The 19,754-nt window shown below is 38.2% G+C and overlaps 1 protein-coding gene across 2 annotated transcripts in view; it reads left to right on the top strand.

Moving 5' to 3' along the window:
* The window catches only part of FRZB (frizzled-related protein), a 44,420-nt gene extending 27,038 nt beyond the window's left edge, over positions 1-17,382 (top strand). For both annotated transcript variants that reach the window (XM_021074512.1, NM_001243330.1), the window contains 4 exons: positions 7,725-7,790; positions 11,677-11,881; positions 12,272-12,335; positions 16,091-17,382. In XM_021074512.1, coding sequence (XP_020930171.1) covers positions 7,725-7,790; positions 11,677-11,881; positions 12,272-12,335; positions 16,091-16,207 — 452 coding nt within the window. In that variant the 3' untranslated portion in view covers positions 16,208-17,382. The remainder of the gene's footprint in view (positions 1-7,724; positions 7,791-11,676; positions 11,882-12,271; positions 12,336-16,090) is intronic.

The following is a 19,754-nucleotide window of genomic DNA, read 5'->3' as shown; positions in this document are numbered from 1 at the left end:
GACCCTTAACCTGCTACACTATCACGGAACTCCCAAGATAGGTATTTTTAAAGAGATAGAAAAACACAAGTCCATATCTATATGTGGGTGAAGATGATTGTAAGTCAAAGACCATAGCATTTACTTCTTCAGAAATAGTCTCATCTCAAGAGTAATCTCTCCTTTAAAAATGTGTGACATTTGGTATAAAGTAAAACTATACAATAGAAGTAGAAACTTTCCATTCTGTTTGAAATGGGAATAAAAACATTTTGTTAATAAGAAAGTTACTTCTTTTTTTTTTTTGTCTTTTTGTCTTTTGTTGTTGTTGTTGTTGCTATTTCTTGGGCCGCTTCGGCGGCATATGGAGGTTCCCAGGCTAGGGGTTGAATCGGAGCTGTAGCCACCGGCCTACGCCAGAGCCACAGCAACGCAGGATCCGAGCCGCGTCTGCAACCTACACCACAGCTCACGGCAATGCCGGATCGTTAACCCACTGAGCAAGGGCAGGGACCGAACCCTCAACCTCATGGTTCCTAGTCGGATTCGTTAACCACTGCGCCACGACGGGAACTCCAGAAAGTTGCTTTTTGAAGAGTCTTCTTCAAAATAGAAACCAGCACTGATATTACCTATTATTTATTGGGCTACGATTGTTGTTCCACAGATATTGTGTTAACAATTATCTGCAGAACAAGAGAATTTCTCAACACTACATTGAGAACATGCTAACTTCTCTCCTGGGTGAGAACAGCAGTGCGATTGCTCTTGCTTCTGGTTCCAGCACCTATTCCCAGGAGAGATGCTTATTTCTAGAATTGAAGAATTAGTGAGGGTAGTGGTGTTAACTCTCCTTGGGAGTGTTACTTCAAAGCATATTATCTGTGAGTTCAACTAGAAATAACATTTATTTTGATTAGACAACGCAATGTCAAATGGTCAACAAAAACTTCTGCCTTTTATTGGTCTCCATGCTAACATAAAACGCTTTTTATTTATTTTTTTTTTTTTTTTTAGTTTTATTTATTTATTTTTATTTTTTATTTTTATTTATTTATTTTTTTTATTAAATTTTATTTTCCCACTGTACAGCAAGGGGGTCTGGTTATCCTTACATGTATACATTACAATTACAGTTTTTCCCCCACCATTTCTTCTGTTGCAACATGAGTATCTAGACATAGTTCTCAATGCTATTCAGCGGGATCTCCTTGTAAATCTATTCTACGTTGTGACTGATAAGCCCAAGCTCCTGATCCCTCCCACTCCCTCCCCCTCCCATCAGGCAACCACAAGTCTCTTCTCCAAGTCCATGATTGATTTTCTTTTCTGAGGAGATGTTCATTTGTGCTGGATATTAGATTCCAGTTATAAGTGATGTCATATGGTATTTGTCTTTGTCTTTCTGGGTCATTTCACTCAGTATGAGATTCTCTAGTTCCATCCATGTTGCTGCAAATGGCATGATGTCATCCTTTTTTATGGCTGAGTAGTATTCCATCGTGTATATATACCACATCTTCCGAATCCAATCCTCTGTCGATGGACATTTGGATTGTTTCCATGTCCTGGCTATTGTGAATAGTGCTGCAATGAACATGCGGGTGCATGTGTCTCTTTTAAGTAGAGCTTTGTCCGGATAGATGCCCAAGAGTGGGATTGCAGGGTCATATGGAAGTTCTATGTATAGATTTCTAAGGTATCTCCAAACTGTTCTCCATAGTGGCTGTACCAGTTTACATTCCCACCAACAGTGCAGGAGGGTTCCCTTTTCTCCACAGCCCCTCCAGCACTTGTTATTTGTGGATTTATTAATGATGGCCATTCTGACTGGTGTGAGGTGGTATCTCATGGTAGTTTTGATTTGCATTTCTCTTATAATCAGCGATGTTGAGCATTTTTTCATGTGTTTGTTGGCCATCTGTATATCTTCCTTGGAGAAATGTCTATTCAGGTCTTTTGCCCATTTTTCCATTGATTGATTGGTTTTTTTGCTGTTGAGTTGTATAAGTTGCTTGTATATTCTAGAGATTAAGCCCTTGTCAGTTGCATCATTTGAAACTATTTTCTCCCATTCTGTAAGTTGTCTTTTTGTTTTCTTTTGGGTTTCCTTTGCTGTGCAAAAGCTTTTCAGTTTGATGAGGTCCCATGGGTTTATTTTTGCTCTAGTTTCTATTGCTTTGGGAGACTGACCTGAGAAAATATTCATGATGTTGATGTCAGAGAGTGTTTTGCCTATGTTTTTGTCTAGGAGTTTGATGGTGTCCTGTCGTATATTTAAGTCTTTCAGCCATTTGGAGTTTATTTTTGTGCATGGTGTGAGGGTGTGTTCTAGTTTCATTGATTTGCATACAGCTGTCCAGGTTTCCCAGCAATGCTTACTGAATAGACTTTCCTTTTCCCATTTGATGTTCTTGCCTCCCTTGTCAAAGATTAATTGACCATAGGTGTCAGGGTTAATTTCCAGATTCTCTATTCTGTTCCATTGGTCTGTCTGTCTGTTTTGATACCAGTACCACACTGTTTTGATGACTGTGGCTTTGTAGTATTTCTTGAAGTCTGGGAGAGTTATGCCTCCTGCTTGGTTTTTGTTTCTCAGGATTGCTTTGGCGATTCTGGGTCTTTTGTTGTTCCATATAAATGTTTGGATTGTTTGTTCTAGTTCTGTGAAAAATGTCATGGGTAATTTGATAGGGATTGCATTGAATCTGTAGATTGCTTTGGGTAGGATGGCCATTTTCACAATATTAATTTTTCCAATCCAGGAACATGGAATATCTTTCCATTTTTTTACATCTTCTTTGATTTCTTTGATTAAGGTTTTATAGTTCTCGGCATATAGGTCCTTTACCTCTTTGGTTAGGTGTATTCCGAGGTATTTGATTTTGTGAGGTACAATTTTAAAAGGTATCGTATTTTTGTATTCCTTTTCTAATGCTTCATTGCTGGTATACAGAAATGCAACTGACTTCTGAATGTTAATCTTATATCCTTCTACTTTGCTGAATTTATTAATCAGTTCAAGGAGTTTTGGGGTTGAGTCCTTAGGGTTTTCTAGGTATAGAATCATGTCATCTGCATACAGTGACAGTTTGATCTCTTCTCTTCCTATATGGATGCCTTTGATTTCTTTTGTTTGTCTAATTGCTGTGGCTAAGACTTCCAAAACTATGTTGAAGAGCAGTGGTGAGAGTGGGCATCCCTGTCTTGTTCCAGATTTGAGTGAGAAGGCTTTCAGTTTTTCCCCATTGAGGATTATATTTGCTGTGGGTTTATCATAAATGGCTTTGATTATATTCAGGAATGTTCCCTCTATACCCACTTTGGCGAGGGTCTTGATCATGAATGGATGTTGAACTTTGTCAAATGCTTTTTCTGCATCTATTGAGATGATCATATGATTTTTGACTTTTTTTTTGTTAATGTGGTGTATGATGTTGATTGATTTGCGTATGTTGAACCATCCTTGTGAACCTGGGATGAACCCAACCTGGTCATGGTGTATAATTTTTTTGATATGTTGTTGGATTCGGTTGGCTAAGATTTTGTTGAGAAGTTTTGCATCTATATTCATCAATGATATTGGGCGATAGTTTTCTTTTTTGGTGGTATCTCTGCCTGGTTTTGGAATGAGGGTGATGGTGGCCTCATAGAATGTCTTTGGGAGTATTCCTTCTTCTTCAACCTTTTGAAAGAGTTTAAGGAGGATGGGCACCAATTCCTCTTTATATGTTTGATAGAATTCACCTGTGAAGCCATCTGGTCCTGGGCTTTTATTTGTAGGGAGTGATTTTATGACCTCTTCAATTTCATTTCTAGTGATTGGTCTGTTCAGTTGGTCTGTTTCTGCTTGATTCAGTTTTGGCAGGCTGTAAGATTCTAGAAAATTGTCCATTTCTTCCAGATTGTCAAACTTATTGCCATATAGTTGTTCATAGTATTCTCTTATGGTTTTTTGTATTTCTGCTGTATCCGTTGTGATTTCTCCTTTTTCATTTATAATTTTGGTGATTTGGGTTCTTTCTCTCCTCTTTTTAGTGAGTCTGGCCAGGGGTTTATCAATTTTGTTCACCTTTTCAAAGAACCAGCTCTTGGTTTTATTAATTTTCTCTATTGTTTTTTGAGTCTCTATTTTATTGATTTCTTCTTTGATCTTTACAATTTCCTTCCTTCTGCTGACTTTAGGACTTCTTTGTTCTTCTTTTTCTAATTCATTTAGGTGGAGGGTTAAGTTGTCAATTTGGGATCTTTCTTCTTTTTTGAGAAAGCCCTGGATTGCTATAAATTTCCCTCTGAGCACTGCTTTCGCAGCATCCCATAGATTTTGAGAGGTTGTGTCTTCATTATCATTTGTTTCAAGATAGTTTTTAATTTCCTTCTTGATTTCCTCATTGACCCATTGGTTTTTTAGTAGCATGTTGTTTAGTCTCCATGGAGTAGGTTTTTTCTCTTTCCTTTTCCCATGGTTGATTTCTAATTTCATGGCATTGTGGTCAGAGAAGATACTTGAGATAATTTCTATGCTCCTAAATTTATTGAGATTCGCTTTATGTCCCAATATGTGGTCGATTCTTGAGAATGTTCCATGAGCATTTGAGAAGAATGTGTATTCTGATTTTTTTGGATGTAGTGTCCTGAAGATATCAATTAAGTCTAACTTTTCTATTGTTTCCTTTAGGATCTCTGTTGCTTTATTGGTTTTCTGTCTAGAGGATCTGTCCATTGATGTGAGGGGGGTATTTAGGTCTCCTACTATGATTGTATTCTCATCAATATCTCCCTTTATGTCTGTTAATATTTGTTGTATGTAAAAACGCTTTTTAAATAAACATATTTTGTTGGTTCCTTGTCTATGATTCATGTTTTTGTTTTTTTCCCTTTTTCTGTGTGAAAGTAAAAGAAACACATACCGTTCCACCTTGAGCTTTCTCAGGGGTACTTTTTTATTTTTATTTTTATTTTTTTTTTTACTTTTGAGGGCTGCACCCACAGCATATGGAAGTTCCCAGGCTAGGGGTCGAACCAGAGCTACAGCTGCTGGCCCATGCCACAGCCACAGCAACATGGGATCTGAGCTGTGTCTGCGACCTACAACATAGCTCACTGCAACGCCGGATCCTTAACCCACTGGGCAAGGCCAGGGATTGAATCTGCATCCTCAGGGATCTAGTTGGGTTCATTTCCACTGAGCCACAATAGGAACTCAATAGGAATACTATTTTTTTTTCTTTCTAGGGCTGCGCTCGTGGCATATGGAGGTTCCCAGGCTAGGGGTTGAATTGCAGCTACAGCTGCCAGCCTATGTCACAGCCACAGGAACGCCAGATCCAAACTGCATCTGCAAACCTGCACCACAGCTCTTGGCAATGCCCAATCCTTAACCAGTGTTGCCAGGGATCAAGGCAACGAGCGAGGCCAGGGATCAAATCTGCAACCTCATGGTTTCATTTCTGCTGCACCACAATAGGAACTCCACCAGGGGTACTGTTTTTTTTTTTTTTCTTCCCACTGTACAGCAAGGGGATCAAGTTATCCTTACATGTGTACATTACAATTACATTTTTTCCCCCACCCTTTGTTCTGTTGCAACATGAGTATCTAGACAAAGTTCTCAATGCTACTCAGCAGGATCTCCTTGTAAATCTATTCTAAGTTGTGTCTGATAACCCCAAACTCTCCATCCCTCCCACTCCCTCCCCCTCCCATCAGGCAGCCACAAGTCTTTTCTCCAAGTCCATGATTTTCTTTTCTGAGGAGATGTTCATTTGTGCTGGATATTAGATTCCAGTTATAAGTGATATCATATGGTATTTGTCTTTGTCTTTCTGGCTCATTTCACTCAGTATGAGATTCTCTAGTTCCATCCATGTTGCTGCAAATGGCATGATGTCATTCTTTTTTATGGCTGAGTAGTATTTCATTGTGTATATATACCACCTCTTCCGAATCCAATCATCTGTTGATGGATGTTTGGGTTGTTTCCATCTCCTGGCTATTGTGAATAGTGCTGCAATGAACATGCGGGTGCATGTGTCTCTTTTAAGTAGAGTTTTGTCCGGATAGATGTCCAAGAGTGGGATTGCAGGGTCATATGGAAGTTCTATGTATAGATTTCGAAGGTATCTCCAAACTGTTCTCCATAGTGGCTGTACCAGTTTATATTCTCACCAACAGAACAGGAGGGTTCCCTTTTCTCCACAGCCCCTCCAGCATTTGTTATTTGTGAATTTATTAATGATGGCCATTCTGACTGGTGTGAGGTGATATCTCATGGTAGTTTTGATTTGCATTTCTCTTATAATCAGTGATGTTGAGCATTTTTTCATGTGTTTGCTGGCCATCTGTACATCTTCTTTGGAGAAATGTCTATTCAGGTCTTTTGCCCATTTTTCCATTGATTGATTGGCTTTTTTGCTGTTGGGTTGAAACCTGGACAGCTGCATGCAAAGCAATGAAACTAGAACACACCCTCACACCATGCAAAAAATAAGCTCAAAATGGCTGAAAGATTTAAATATACGACAGGACACCATCAAACTCCTAGAAGAAAACATAGGCAAAACACTCTCTGACATCAACATCATGAATATTTTCTCAGATTAGTCTCCCAAAGCAATAGAAATTAGAGCAAAAATAAACCCATGGGACCTAATCAAACTGAAAAGCTTTTGCACAGCAAAGGAAACCAAAAAGAAAACAAAAAGACAACTTTCAGAATGGGAGAAAATAGTTTCAAATGATGCAACCAACAGGGGTACTATTTTAAAGAAATCTTTACATAAACTTGAATGCCTTCTAAGGTAATTGGGTATTATTTCCTATTTTTATGTGGATTTAATGACTAACAATTTACTGTGGCTATGATGTACATATGATGTATATTTCTTAGCTAAGTACTCTGTGAACAGTATGGTAATCCATACTCCAAGATGTCAAATGATTTATCCTATACATGAAACACTTTGAGATAATTAGAATCTTTATTATCTGTACCTGTAGTATATTACATAGACAATGTTTTCTGGTCAGAACTCACCAGATATTTAAACATGGAAGTTCTCATTTCAAAATATGTGTATAATCATTTCCTCCAATTAACATTAAAAACACCATTGAGTAAACAGCAGTTATTGCCTATAGAAGGTACTCATGAGAATCACTATGTTGTATACCTGAAACTAATATATTGTAAATCATTTAAACTTCAGTTAAACATTTTAAAAATTAACTACAGAAAAGAAGGAACTCATGCCTCTCAAGAACTTCAGTAAGTTCACTGGGTTATAATAGTAATTTCACTTAATTGCTTTTATATCCAGAAACTAATATTTGGAGGAGTGGTATGTAAGCTGTAAATGGTATGTGAATGCAAGTGGTCCTGCCTGGGAGTAAACCAGTTACCAAAGCATAAGCATAGGTTGCCTCTGAGCTGGCATTGGCTCTGGTGCCATAAGCACTAAGCCTGTCTCTTTCAAGATTCTGGGGTCATGTTCTCCTCATGCATGGTAATGACTGTGTTTCCTCAGGATTTGGGTGGTTTGCTGGAGAGTGGGAAATTATGAGCATATTGACATTGAATAAGAGGCTCTGTAGACAGAATAAACATGATTGCAGTTCTAGGAGAAAGAGATCAGACAGAGAATTGCTAAGAGCTTCCTTGCTACCAAATTTGGATCTGATCTTACCCCTAACAAGTGCACATACAAAGGAAAGCTAATGTTGAAATTTTGCTTTTTATTTTTTAGAACGCTGCAAATGTAAACCTATTAGAGCTACACAGAAGACCTATTTCCGAAACAATTACAACTATGGTAAGAAGAACTTCATGACTGACCTGTAAACTGCTGGGTTAAGAAAGGGGTGTGTATGTATACATCACTTTAAGGCTTGGAAACAAATAAACAAGGACAAATTTTAAGAGCATTAGTCTTCCTGTCCCACACCAATTAAAATGTCTCATATGGGCACAATTCTTAGCAAATGCTTGATTTTGGGGGAAGCATATCAGGCAGCATGGCTGGCCTCTTAAAACCAAGCAATTAAGTACACAGAGGTGCATTTCAAAACAGGTAGGAGGGACTCTTCTCCCTCTGACAGCTGAGGAGGGTTTTGAGCTACAGTGGATCATCAGTTGTGCTTTACTGGGGTAAACAGTAAATGGGGTGAACAGAGGAGCACTTCAATGCATAAGGGTGATTCAAAGAATCAAACTTGATTTTTTAGTCTATCTCATGGAGAATACTGACAGAGTTGGAAAGAAAAACAGAAGTCGTTAGTGTTCAATGAGGGAAATGTTATCTAGCCTGACCTAGATTTGTGGCATTCTGATAAACAAAATAATAATTGAAGAGCTACCAATCCAAACACAGCTGACAAATTTACCTGGAGGGGGAAAAAGTTGTCTCTGTGCCAGGTATCGTTAGGTGGTTTCCATGCACTATCTTATGTGATTTTCTCAACTGTCCCATGAGATGTGTTATCCTTATTGTATCAGTGATTATTGAACCCAAGTTGTCCTTCTTTTGATTATTTGGAATGTAATTTTGGGTACTGGGATGTTTCAGAGTCACAAATAGCAATTACCATTGTGTTTGGGGTGGTCAATTAATAGAGTTTCCCAGTTGATAAGGAGCAAATCAACATTTGCTGTATTCCATAGGCATTTTATTATGATTTTTCCCCTGGTATTTATGATATTAATAAAGTTCATGCTATTATCTCTACAGAAGATTGTTGATGCTCAGTAAATGAATAAACATGGCAATTAAATAGATGTTTAAAGGCACCTTCATTATGAAAATGAGGGCTTTATTGTTGAGTTTTCATGCCCTACTTTAGAGGATATAGGCCATATGCAGCAGACTTATTCCTATTTTTATACTTTTGGGAATTGAAAGGAGAGAAATGGGTGAATCTTGGTAAGAGTTACCTTTGATATCTTTGAAAATACTGTGTATTGGAAGGTATCAAGTAAAAAATTCTCAGTGTAGTTAAATCTCTTTAAAATAAATATAACCTATATAAGATTGAAAAATGCTATGAAGCTTTTTTTTTTTTTAGGGCCGAACCTGCAGCATATGGAAGTTCCCAGGCTAGGGATTGAATCAGAGCTGCAGCTGCTGGCCTACACCACAGTCACAGCAATGCAGGATCCAAGCCGTGTCTGTGACCTACACCAAAACTCATGGCAACGTGAGATCCTTAATCAACTGAGTGAAGCCAGGAATCAAACCCATATCCTTATGGTTACTAGTCGAATTTGTTACTGCTGAGGCACAACAGAAACTCCAAAGGCTTTCTTTTTCTTTTTTCTTTTTTGACTTCCCGTGGCATATGAATTTCCTGGGCCTGTATCCCAGAGCTCCCAAGATGCCACCAATCTTGTTGTATCACAGCGGAAACTTCCATGAACTTTCAAGGACAGCTATATTAAAAACGAAAGCATGATAAAAATTTTATATTGTGGAATTTTAATAGAGTTTGTATTTATTTTACTCATTATTGATTTTTATTTTATCCAATTTTCTTAGTGCTGCAATGGTTAGTGCTGTTATTTTTGTTAAAAGACAAAATACTACTGGTTACAAATCATGGGAAGAGAAAATCTTCAGCAAGGTAGCTGAGTGGATATTATAACAGAAAATGGGATAGAGATCATGATTAATGGAAAAAAGATAGTTTTTTCCTCATAGACAAAAAATAACCAGATTGCCAACATGATATATTTTCACTTGTCTGAAGCTTTGAGCTTCTTTGGGGAAAGGTAGATACTGAAATTATTAAATAGAAGGAAAAACTCTGAAAAGAAAAATACATTTTATATTCCAAAATATGTTGATTTTTATCTTTCTTAAATATCGACATATATCTATTGAGATAAAGTGGGGGTGGGAGCAGTTGCTACTTCAAATAAAAATCTCTGCTTCATTTGGATTAATTCAGTTAAAAGCTCTTGAGCTTTAACAAAATTACTTGAATAATAAAGTAAGTCTTGTAGAGAGATACTTATTTTGGAGTGGGTACATGTGCTAAAAATTTCTAATGAAAATAGTAGCCACACTGGGTAAATAAATCATTAGTTTGAGAACGTTTGCACAGTTCACTAATCTCTAAGAGCTGTTGAATGCTACGAAGCACATTCACAGAAGCCAGGACACAAAAACATGTCTGCTAGCTGGGGCGTTGAATCTATCATCTGATTCTCCCAAATGACATTTCAAAAAGGGCAGTCTTACCTTTTGTTAAATTAAGAATAGAGAGAACACTAGTAGAAAGGAACTCTTTCACTCACAAATCACACCAAGCCGGGGCAGCTGGCAGTTATATTTTGTGTGCTGTGAGTTCTTAAGACAACTAATTCTCTGAAGATTGAAATACCTGTGAGGCAGAAATGAGGTTTTGCCCTAAAGTTTTTAGAATTAGTAGCTTAATTTCTATTGTATGTGTGTTGTACTCATGGAATGTCATTGAATAAGTTTCTGTATGGAATTGGGGCCTCGATGGGGGCAATGGTTTATTAGCTGGCTTTATATTTTCATGGATTACTTTTTTCTTTGTAGTCCAAAACCCCTAAAATATGTGGGAAGGGACTCAGATGAAAGTGGTTTGCATATATGTGCCTAAGAGGCTTTCAAAAAGTACATTCATTTGGATATGTTGTTTTCCTCTGTATAGCATCCATGGATATTGAACCAGAGCAAAGAGAGTGCCTGGGCAAAAGCCATTGGCTTCTTGCTAATTGACATTTTTGCTTCTTCTTAGCCTTTTTCAAACTCTCCCTTTGGCGGGGGGGGGGGGGAGCTCATTTACCAGAAGTAGGAATCTAAAGAATTTGGCTCCTCCAAGGAGAGAAATACAGAAAGGAAGGAGGACTGTATTTTCTAGATTCTGAGTCAAATATTTTGACTTTGCAACTAAATTGGTTATTTTATGTCTTTATATTGAGAAGTGAAGCAGTCTTCTGGGATAAATTGGGTGACAATATATCCAGTATATTCCATAGCAGGTTTATTCAAGAAGAAAATGAGGCATACCCAAAGGAGAGTGTAAAAGATAATTTACACCAAAACAAAGGAGAAAGGAGCTCATGTCTGAATAGTGAGTTAAGATGAGAATGGGAAAGATCTCAGAACCAGGTGGGGGAATACCGTACAACAGGACAACTTTCTGACACAAAAGAAAACCACAACTCAAAAAAACAAAAACACAACTCTTTAGAAATCCTATTATTAGACTTGATAAAAGAATGCTAACAAAGAAGGCGTATTTAAGTACTTTGTACATAGACTGAAATTAACATAGTTTAAATCCTATTGGCAACTATTGAAATTGTGCACATAAATATCTACACATCCAAAATGAAATTTTGGAGGAAAATTAAATCCATATTCATTCAACTTTTGTTTATCTAAATTGTTTCTCACAATGAAATATACAACACATATGCATATATACACACAAATATAAACGTACATGGAAATTTGAAGGGGATCAGGGCTGAATATTAAGGGGGCAGGTGAGTTGTGTAGAGTGTCACTCATTACTATCTAAGGCGAAAATATGTGGTTGACTTTTTCTCTCTGTTCATTGAGCATTAAGTGGAATTGAACTGACGAGAAAGAAACCTAATTGTCTTTTTTGAGTGGGGCACCTATTGTGAATCATATTAGCACATCAGCTTCATTGTCTTTTATCCAGTCATTCGTGCTAAAGTTAAAGAAGTAAAGATCAAGTGCCATGATGTGACTGCAGTAGTTGAGGTGAAGGAGATTTTAAAGGCTTCCCTGGTCAACATTCCAAAGGACACTGTTAACCTTTACACCAGCTCTGGCTGCCTGTGTCCTCCACTTAACGTCAATGAGGAGTATATCATCATGGGCTATGAAGATGAGGAACGCTCCAGGTAATTCACTCCTTAAAGATTCAGAATAATTTCTATGCATATCCTATCCTAAATCCTTTTCTCTAGAGATCTTACTCTGGGGCTCTGACTTTGAGATCTATCGACCTTCTGGGGGATTAAAGATAAGTTTAGTTGGATCCTTCAATTTCACATATAGGATAGAAAGTATATGTGTGAAATTTGTGGGTGTGTACTTTTCTGGGGAGAGGGATCATAACTTCATTTGTTCTTAAAGGAGTCCATGACTTTCAAATAGTTAAGAATTACTGTTTTAAAACTTGGCTGTCCCATTCTAGTATAAACAGTAAGTCTTTCTTGGCAATGATTCCTTGTATTTTTCAAAAATGTATTTTAATTTTTCAAAAATGGTTGCTTCCTTAAAAAATATAGATTACTGTTGGTGGAAGGTTCTATTGCTGAGAAATGGAAGGATCGGCTTGGTAAAAAAGTTAAGGTAAGCCTCAATTTTATATTCAAAATGGCACATAGAAAATAAAAGTAGAAAACTAGCCATTTGTCATTTGAACCAAATAGCTGCCCTCAACTACATGAGAAATATTAAAGCCTAATGTATGTATTTAGTATTCCAAGAACTGAGTTTGTCTCTAACATCAGTATCATTTAAGGAGCAAATTCTCTGTGTGTATATCAGAGATCCAACCACAGCTGCCTAACTTCTCCCAATGGGAAGTCTAGTTGTAGTTAGCTCAGCCTTGGTTGGGTGTAACCACATTACCATTAGGGCTCCAGGCTCCTTCTAGCTTATGGCTCTGTTGCTTTTAAGAGTATTGCTTCCATATTCATGTTCAGCTGGAGATCACAGGATGGCTGCCCCACTTCTGCTGCACATCACACCTACATTTCAGGGAAAAAGAAAAGGGAGGTAAAAAAAGATTTCTAAGCACCCCACCTGGCAGATTTTACTCAGGTCTGGGTCTCATGTCCATCCCTAGCTGCAAGAGAAGCTGGAAAATGTTTTTGAGCTGAATATGTTGGTCCCTTGCACAGTTATAGTTCTGTGAGTCAGAGAAGAAGGGGAGAATAAAGCATGGGTAGAAATGTCACTGTGCATAGACACCACTAACCATGTACAAAGTGCAGCCTCATTCATCTGTGTATAAGAGATCTGACCAAGATGGTCTTTAGAGTAGTAACATAGCTTTAAGGCAATGACTTAGATTCTGTAAGTGATGCATTTTTTTTTTTTTTAATCACAGTTATTTTAGAAGGTTCCATTTCCTTTTACTACACTAAGCAAATCTGTTTCAATGAAAGGCATGTGGGGGAAGTTTGCATAGATGGGCAAAGAATCATAAAGGGTGTGTGTGTGTGTATTGGGCAGGAAGGGGGGAGGGGTGAGTGGGAATTGTACCAAACATAATACATCCTCTTCCTTCTGTGAGTTTGAAGGCTTGGGAAACATTTTAAGTTAAACACCCCTGGGCAGTTTATCTTATACATCTGGCACTTGACACAGCAGACACATTTCAGTTTAAGTGACCTACAAAAATGTAGAGGGCATTCTGTTGTAGGAAGAAAATACCCTCCAGTAAACTCTCCCCCCTGCCAATATTTTGTCAAAAGCGAGGTGTATTTCAAGTTGACTTATGAGAATCCTCTATTTGTATCTCTTTTCAGTTTGTTTGGGGTTTATTAAAAAGTGACTTTTCAGTATGTGAGAATTTCAAACTGTCCTTTTAATTCAGTTTTCTGCTTGCTAACGCAGAACAGGAATTTGTCCTAAATTCCTGTACCAGTTAGAAGAGCTTTCAGCATCCTTGTTGCAAAGCATGTGGAACGGCTTGCTGCTGCTTTTTTGGTACCAAAACAATCATCATGTAAAGACCCAGGACATGACTTTTTGTCCTGTTCCGTAGTGAAGCAAACATATTTCCATTGCTTCTACAGGGAACTCACAGTTACTATTGTGAAATTATTTACATTTTCAGTCTGAATTGAAACATGCTGAAGGGAAGATAACTTGAAATAACATATTCAGAACTTAGGGTTAAAGATCGTGGTTGGGAAACCTCTTTTGGCTAGAATTATCCAGATCCTTACTTTAGTTTTTCAGTCAATTCTGAGAATGTGAAAAGGAGTTTTATGGATGATAATATTGTTGTTTTGTTAATAAGAGTTGCCCTTTTTGGCTGATTTTTTTTTCCCCCTCTCAGGGATAGGTCAAGAATTAAAGAAAGATTTTTTTTTTTTTTGAAGTCTCCATTATAGCGGGTTGTTCAAATCAAGATATATGGCCTGTCTTGGGGAGTTGAGAATCAGACTCAACTGACTTTTAATTTTTTTTTTTGTCTTTTTGTCTTTTTGCCTTTTCTGGGGCCGCTCCTGCGGCATATGGAGGTTCCCAGGCTAGGGGTCTAGTCGGAGCTGTAGTCACCAGCCTATGCCAGAGCCACAGAACACGGGATCCGAGCCACATCTGCGACCTACACCACAGCTCATGGCAACCCAGATCCTTAACCCACTGAGCAAGGCCAGGGATTGAACCTGCAACCTCATGGTTCCTAGTCGGATTTGTTAACCACTGAGCCACAACGGGAACTCCTCAACTGATTTTTTTTTTAATTTTTAAATTTGCAAAACAATAAGATTATGGAATTAAAGTGTGCTAAAATTAAGAATTACTTTCAGTAATTGAAAATTGAGAATTTGTTATCTACTAAGTATTTTATGTATTTTTCCTCTGTTAATCTTCAGAGCACTAAGTGGATATTATAATCCTAATGTGTAAATGACAAGGTCTAGTCAGTTCAAGAAACTTCAAATGGTAATTGATGGAGTTAGAATTTGAACTTGGGCCATCTGACATGAGCTCCTCGATGCCTAAAGTGTGGTCCATGGACTACCAACATTGGCATCACCTGGGAGCTTGTTAGGTGTGAAAATCTTGGGCCCGATCTAGACCCACTGATTGAGGCTCTGTGATTTTAATAAGATCTCCAGGTTATTTCTATATTCATTGAAATTTAAGAAGTACTGCTCTAGCCCTCATTCTTACTCCCCATATTACCCATTATATAACTTCCATTTAATTGATTACACTACATGTAAATGTTATTGAAATTGATAATATGAAATATTAGTCAATGTAATTGTTATTAAAAACATTGGTGGAGTTCCCGTCATGGCGCAGTGGTTAACGAATCCAACTAGGAACCATGAGGCTGGGGGTTCGATCCCTGGCCTTGCTCAGTGGGTCAAGGATCTGGCGTTGGCTGTGAGCTGTGCTGTAGGTCGCAGACATGGCTCAGATCATGAGTTGCTGTGGCTGTGGTGTAGGCCGGTGGCTACAGCTCTGATTAGACCCCTAGCCTGGGAACCTCCATATGCCGTGGGAGCGGCCCTGAAAAGACTAAAAAAAAAAAAAAATTGGTAATGTATGCTTTGTAAAACTTAGAAGGAGGGCAGAACTTTTTCTGCTTTATTGTATTTAGTAGGTATTACTTAGAAAAATATTTTTAAGGGACCCTCGTCCTCTCTCCCCCCATTTTCATTTTTTTTCCCTGTTCAAATCACATTGGTTTAAAAGGCTGTGTTCTTATGTGTTGTAAGAGAGGAAGATAAAAGACAACCCTTCCTTCAGATTCTCTGAGCCTTCGATTTGTTGATTGTCCATGAAGTGCTAGTCTCATGTATGTTACCTAAGGAAATAGCCAGAGAGATCAATGTATATTTTTGTCACCATTTAATGACAAAGATTTTTTTTTCTTCCTTTTTAGGGCTGCACCTGTGGCGTATAGAAATTCTCAGGCTAGGGGTTGAATTGGAGCCATAGATGCTGGTCTATGCCACAGCCAGATCTGAGGCGCATCTATGACCTACACCATAGTTTGTGGCAACGCCAGATACTTCACCCACTGAGCAAGGCCAGGGATCAAACCTGCATCTTCACGGATACTATTTCTTAACCTACTGAGCCACAGTGGGAGCTCCCTGACCTGGAGATTTTAAGCTTGACATTTGATACAAAAGCATTAGTGACATGTTACAGGTGGCCAATGTCATGCTCTTTCAAATAAAAGAATTACATTAACAGAGCATCAGTCTCGTTGTTAACGTGGGGTATAGCTTTTCTACTTTTGGAAAAGTAGTAAAATGCCTTTGAGATGCAATCTTAGTCAGTTGTTAGAATAATAGAATGAAGAAATGGTGACGTGTGCTGATGACCGTGTTCTGTTCTAAATTTCACAGCGCTGGGATACGAAGCTCCGTCATCTAGGACTGAATAAAAGTGATTCTAGTCAGAGTGATTCCACCCAGAGTCAGAAATCTGGCAGGAGCTCTAACCCTCGGCAAGCACGCAACTGAATCCTGAAATCCAGAAAATCCTCCCTGGACTTCCTATTAAGACTTGCATTGCTGGACTAGCAAAGGAAAATTGCACTATTGCACGTCATATTCTATTTTGTACCACACAAATCAGGTGGTAAACTGATATTGCTTCTACTTTTTCTTTTGTTTTCTGCTTTTCTCCTTCTCCCCATCCCCCCCCCCTTTGGTGGTCTGGGTGCAGATCCTTAAATATAGTATATGTATTCTATTTCACTAATCATGGGAAAACTATTCTTTGCTATAATAATAAATTAAACATGTTGATACCAGGGCCTCTTTGCTGGAGTAAATGTGAATTTACTGTTCTGCACTCAGATTGTGAATGCAGTATTGAATGCAAAGAGATTTCTGGTATACACAGAAAGCTAGATATGCTATAAAGCATACTTTGCTGATCTAATTACAGCTTCATTTTTGCATGCCTTTTGGGCATTCTCCTCACGCTTAGAAAGTTCTAAATGTTTATAAAGATAAAATGGCAGTTTGAAATCAAATGCCACACAGGCAAAGCAATCAAGCACCAGGAAGCATTTATAAGGAAACAACACACAAGATGAATTATTTGCAAGATTGGCAGGAAGCAAAATAAATAGCGTTAGAAGCTGGGGAAAGAACATTTTGCCTAATTGAGAAGCGCAACTGAAACCAGTAGCTGTTGGGGTTTTAACAGAAGCATTTTTCTTTTGGCAATACATTTGATTTGTTTGTGAATATATTAATCAGCATTAGGAAAGTGAATTATAACTAGACATCTGCTGTTATCAGCATAGCTCTGTTTACTTTGCTTCCTTTTAGAAAAACCCATTGGTGTAAGTCTTTTTCTTCTTCTTTTGAAATAAATCTCACTTGCTGCATTTGACCAGGAGAAGAAAGTATGTGTGTATATGCACCAGGGTGTTATTTTTAAAAGCTATGAATCTCTATAAAATGCTGTAGTTGCAGGAGGGCAAAATGTGCAGGGTTGTGGGATGTGTGTGTGTATATGTGTGTGTGTGTGTGTGTGTGTGTGTGTGTGTGTGTGTGTGTGTACACCCACACCCAAGCTGAACTGAATCACAGGCCTATGAACTGGCCTGCACTTTGTCATTTGGATTTGTGCTGTTTAATGTGCAGTAAAATATGCCTAATAAAAGGAATTATGGTTGTCAGGAGAAAGGTGATTCTGACTTTTGAAACAAATGCACATTCTCATTACCCAAGCTGCAGTGGGGTCCCCAGAGACCATGGGAAACAAATGATGCTCTTTCTTCTTCCTCCAGCAGGATTCTTTAGAGCCTGAGCCCATCTCTTGAAAGTCTCATTCTCTTATGCTTACATATTTTATATTAATAGAACCAAATTTCTAAGCTATGGTATGCTGAAAAGAAAACAGTTGTGAAGCAAAATGGTGCTCTTTCCTTCTACAAGGGCAAGCATGCAAGAGTGAATTCACTCCTGAACAAAAGCTTCCCAAAATGGTAAACAATAATTTATCTAGGAGTTCCCTTTGTGGCTCCGTGGAAATGAACCCGACTAGTATCCATGAGGATGCATGTTCAATCCCTGGCCCTTGCTCGGTGGGTTAATGATCCAGCATTGCCATGGGCTGTGGTGTAGGTCCCAGATGTGGCTCGGATCTGGCATGGCTGTGGCTGTGGTGTAGGCTGGCAGCTGTAGTTCTGATTCAACCCCTAGCCTGGGAACTTCCATATGCTATACTTGCAGCCCTTAAAAACATAAAAAAATTTTAAAAATTTAAAAATAAAAAATTCATCTAAATTCTTTCTTTTGAAGAGCCCATCCTACATTCTGACTGACCCCCAAACCCTGACAATTTCTATACTCCCAAAGGAGTTCTCACCTTTGCCTGCATCAGGATCACATAGTCTTTGAGCTGCCATATGATTGCTTTCAGGTATTTCACCCTCTGCCCTTTGGACTTTATTCTGACGTGACTAAGATAGGGTCACTTCTTTCCAGGTGCTGCTGTTGTAGCCTAAAAGGAAAGTTTGTGTGTCACAGGGTAGTAGTGAAGTCCCACAGGGGAAGAAGTACACCTCATATCTCTTATGCCTGACCTTTATGCTTCAATCTGAGCCTCAAGGACTGAGGATGGGAAAGTGGCAGTTCTGCCTCTTCCTCTTTTTCTCAGGCCCTTTTCACATTAATGATGGAATGAAGGGCAAGAATTGACTGCAGGAGATTTAAAGAAGTGATTCCTCAAATCCACAAAATGTTCTCAACTCTTCCAAACCATAGTAAGAGGAATTTTTTTTTTTTTTTCTTTTTTTTTCTTTTCATCTGCTGAGAGTAAGAGGAATTTTAAGTGGTAAAATATTTAGATGCACAATGAAAGCCACAGGTGTTTCAAGTGCCTGTAGTTTTTCTCTTTTCTTGGGGGGGCGGTAATTTTTGTGTAGAGATTTAGCACAATTATGCTCAATACATATACAATTATGATATTCATAAGCAAAAGAGGACCGCCTTCCATTTTGCTCATTGGCATGAAGTTCTGTCAGTTAAATTTTCTAATGGTCTAAGGTCCATGAATCAAGTACATTTGCTTTTTCAGTTGGATAGTTGCAGTATCTCCGTTAGTAAATTATGTAGAGGCCTCTTTAGAGATACGACTTTTTTTTATCATAATGGTCACATTCAAACTGCAAAATCATTTTTACTGTGCAATTGCCATAATACAAAGACATCTAATTAATGCCCCTCTACAGGCTTTTTTGGCAGGTATTAGCTTTCAAAGCCATTAAAATTTTATTGTATATGCCTCTTTGTCAGTAACCTTGATCTGCAAAATTAAATTTTTTTTGGAAAATTTGGTTCACCTTCAGGTTTTTAATTTCCCTAGCTAACAACAACAGCAAAATGTTAGATGCATGCTGAATAAATGAGCAAAAACTAAAATAACAGCAAACTTGGATTCTCTTCACAGATACGTGAGTATTTTACTGTGTCACATGCAGAGCGTAATCTGATTCGGTACCATGTGCTGCACTGAGCATTTGGGGGTGGGGCGGGACGAAGTCCTGTCATTCCACATCTGCTATAGATTAAGAAGGTAAATACAAAAATTATAATCACTTCAAGTAAATAGCACAACTTATTGTCTTCTGCAAGAAATTATTTTCTATTATCTTTCAACAAATAAAATGACTGAAAAATTAAATATTTCAGTTTAAGCATTTTTTTAGACTGAGTTTTAATAGTTTAATAATGCAAGCTTTTAAGAACATGGGTAAAAATGAGGTAAACCAGAGATTTATTTCTTTTTTTTTGTTTTTATTTTTGTTTTTTGTCTTTTTAGGGCCACACCCGTGGCATATGGAGGTTCCTAGGCTAGGGGTTGAAATGGAGCTGTAGTCACTGGCCTATACCACAGCCGTGCCAGACTTGAGCCATGTCTGCGACATACCTACACCACAGCTCATGGCAACACCATATCCTTGACCCACTGAGCAAGGTGAAGCCAGAGATTGAACCTGAATCCTCATGGATGCTAGTCAGATTTGTTTCTGCTGAGCCACAGTGGGAA

Source organism: Sus scrofa, chromosome 15, assembly GCF_000003025.6.
Source record: "Sus scrofa isolate TJ Tabasco breed Duroc chromosome 15, Sscrofa11.1, whole genome shotgun sequence".
Classification (NCBI taxonomy): Eukaryota; Metazoa; Chordata; class Mammalia; order Artiodactyla; family Suidae; genus Sus; species Sus scrofa.
The sequence above is the reverse complement of the archived record's forward strand: the minus strand, read 5'-3'. Positions and strand labels throughout refer to the sequence as shown.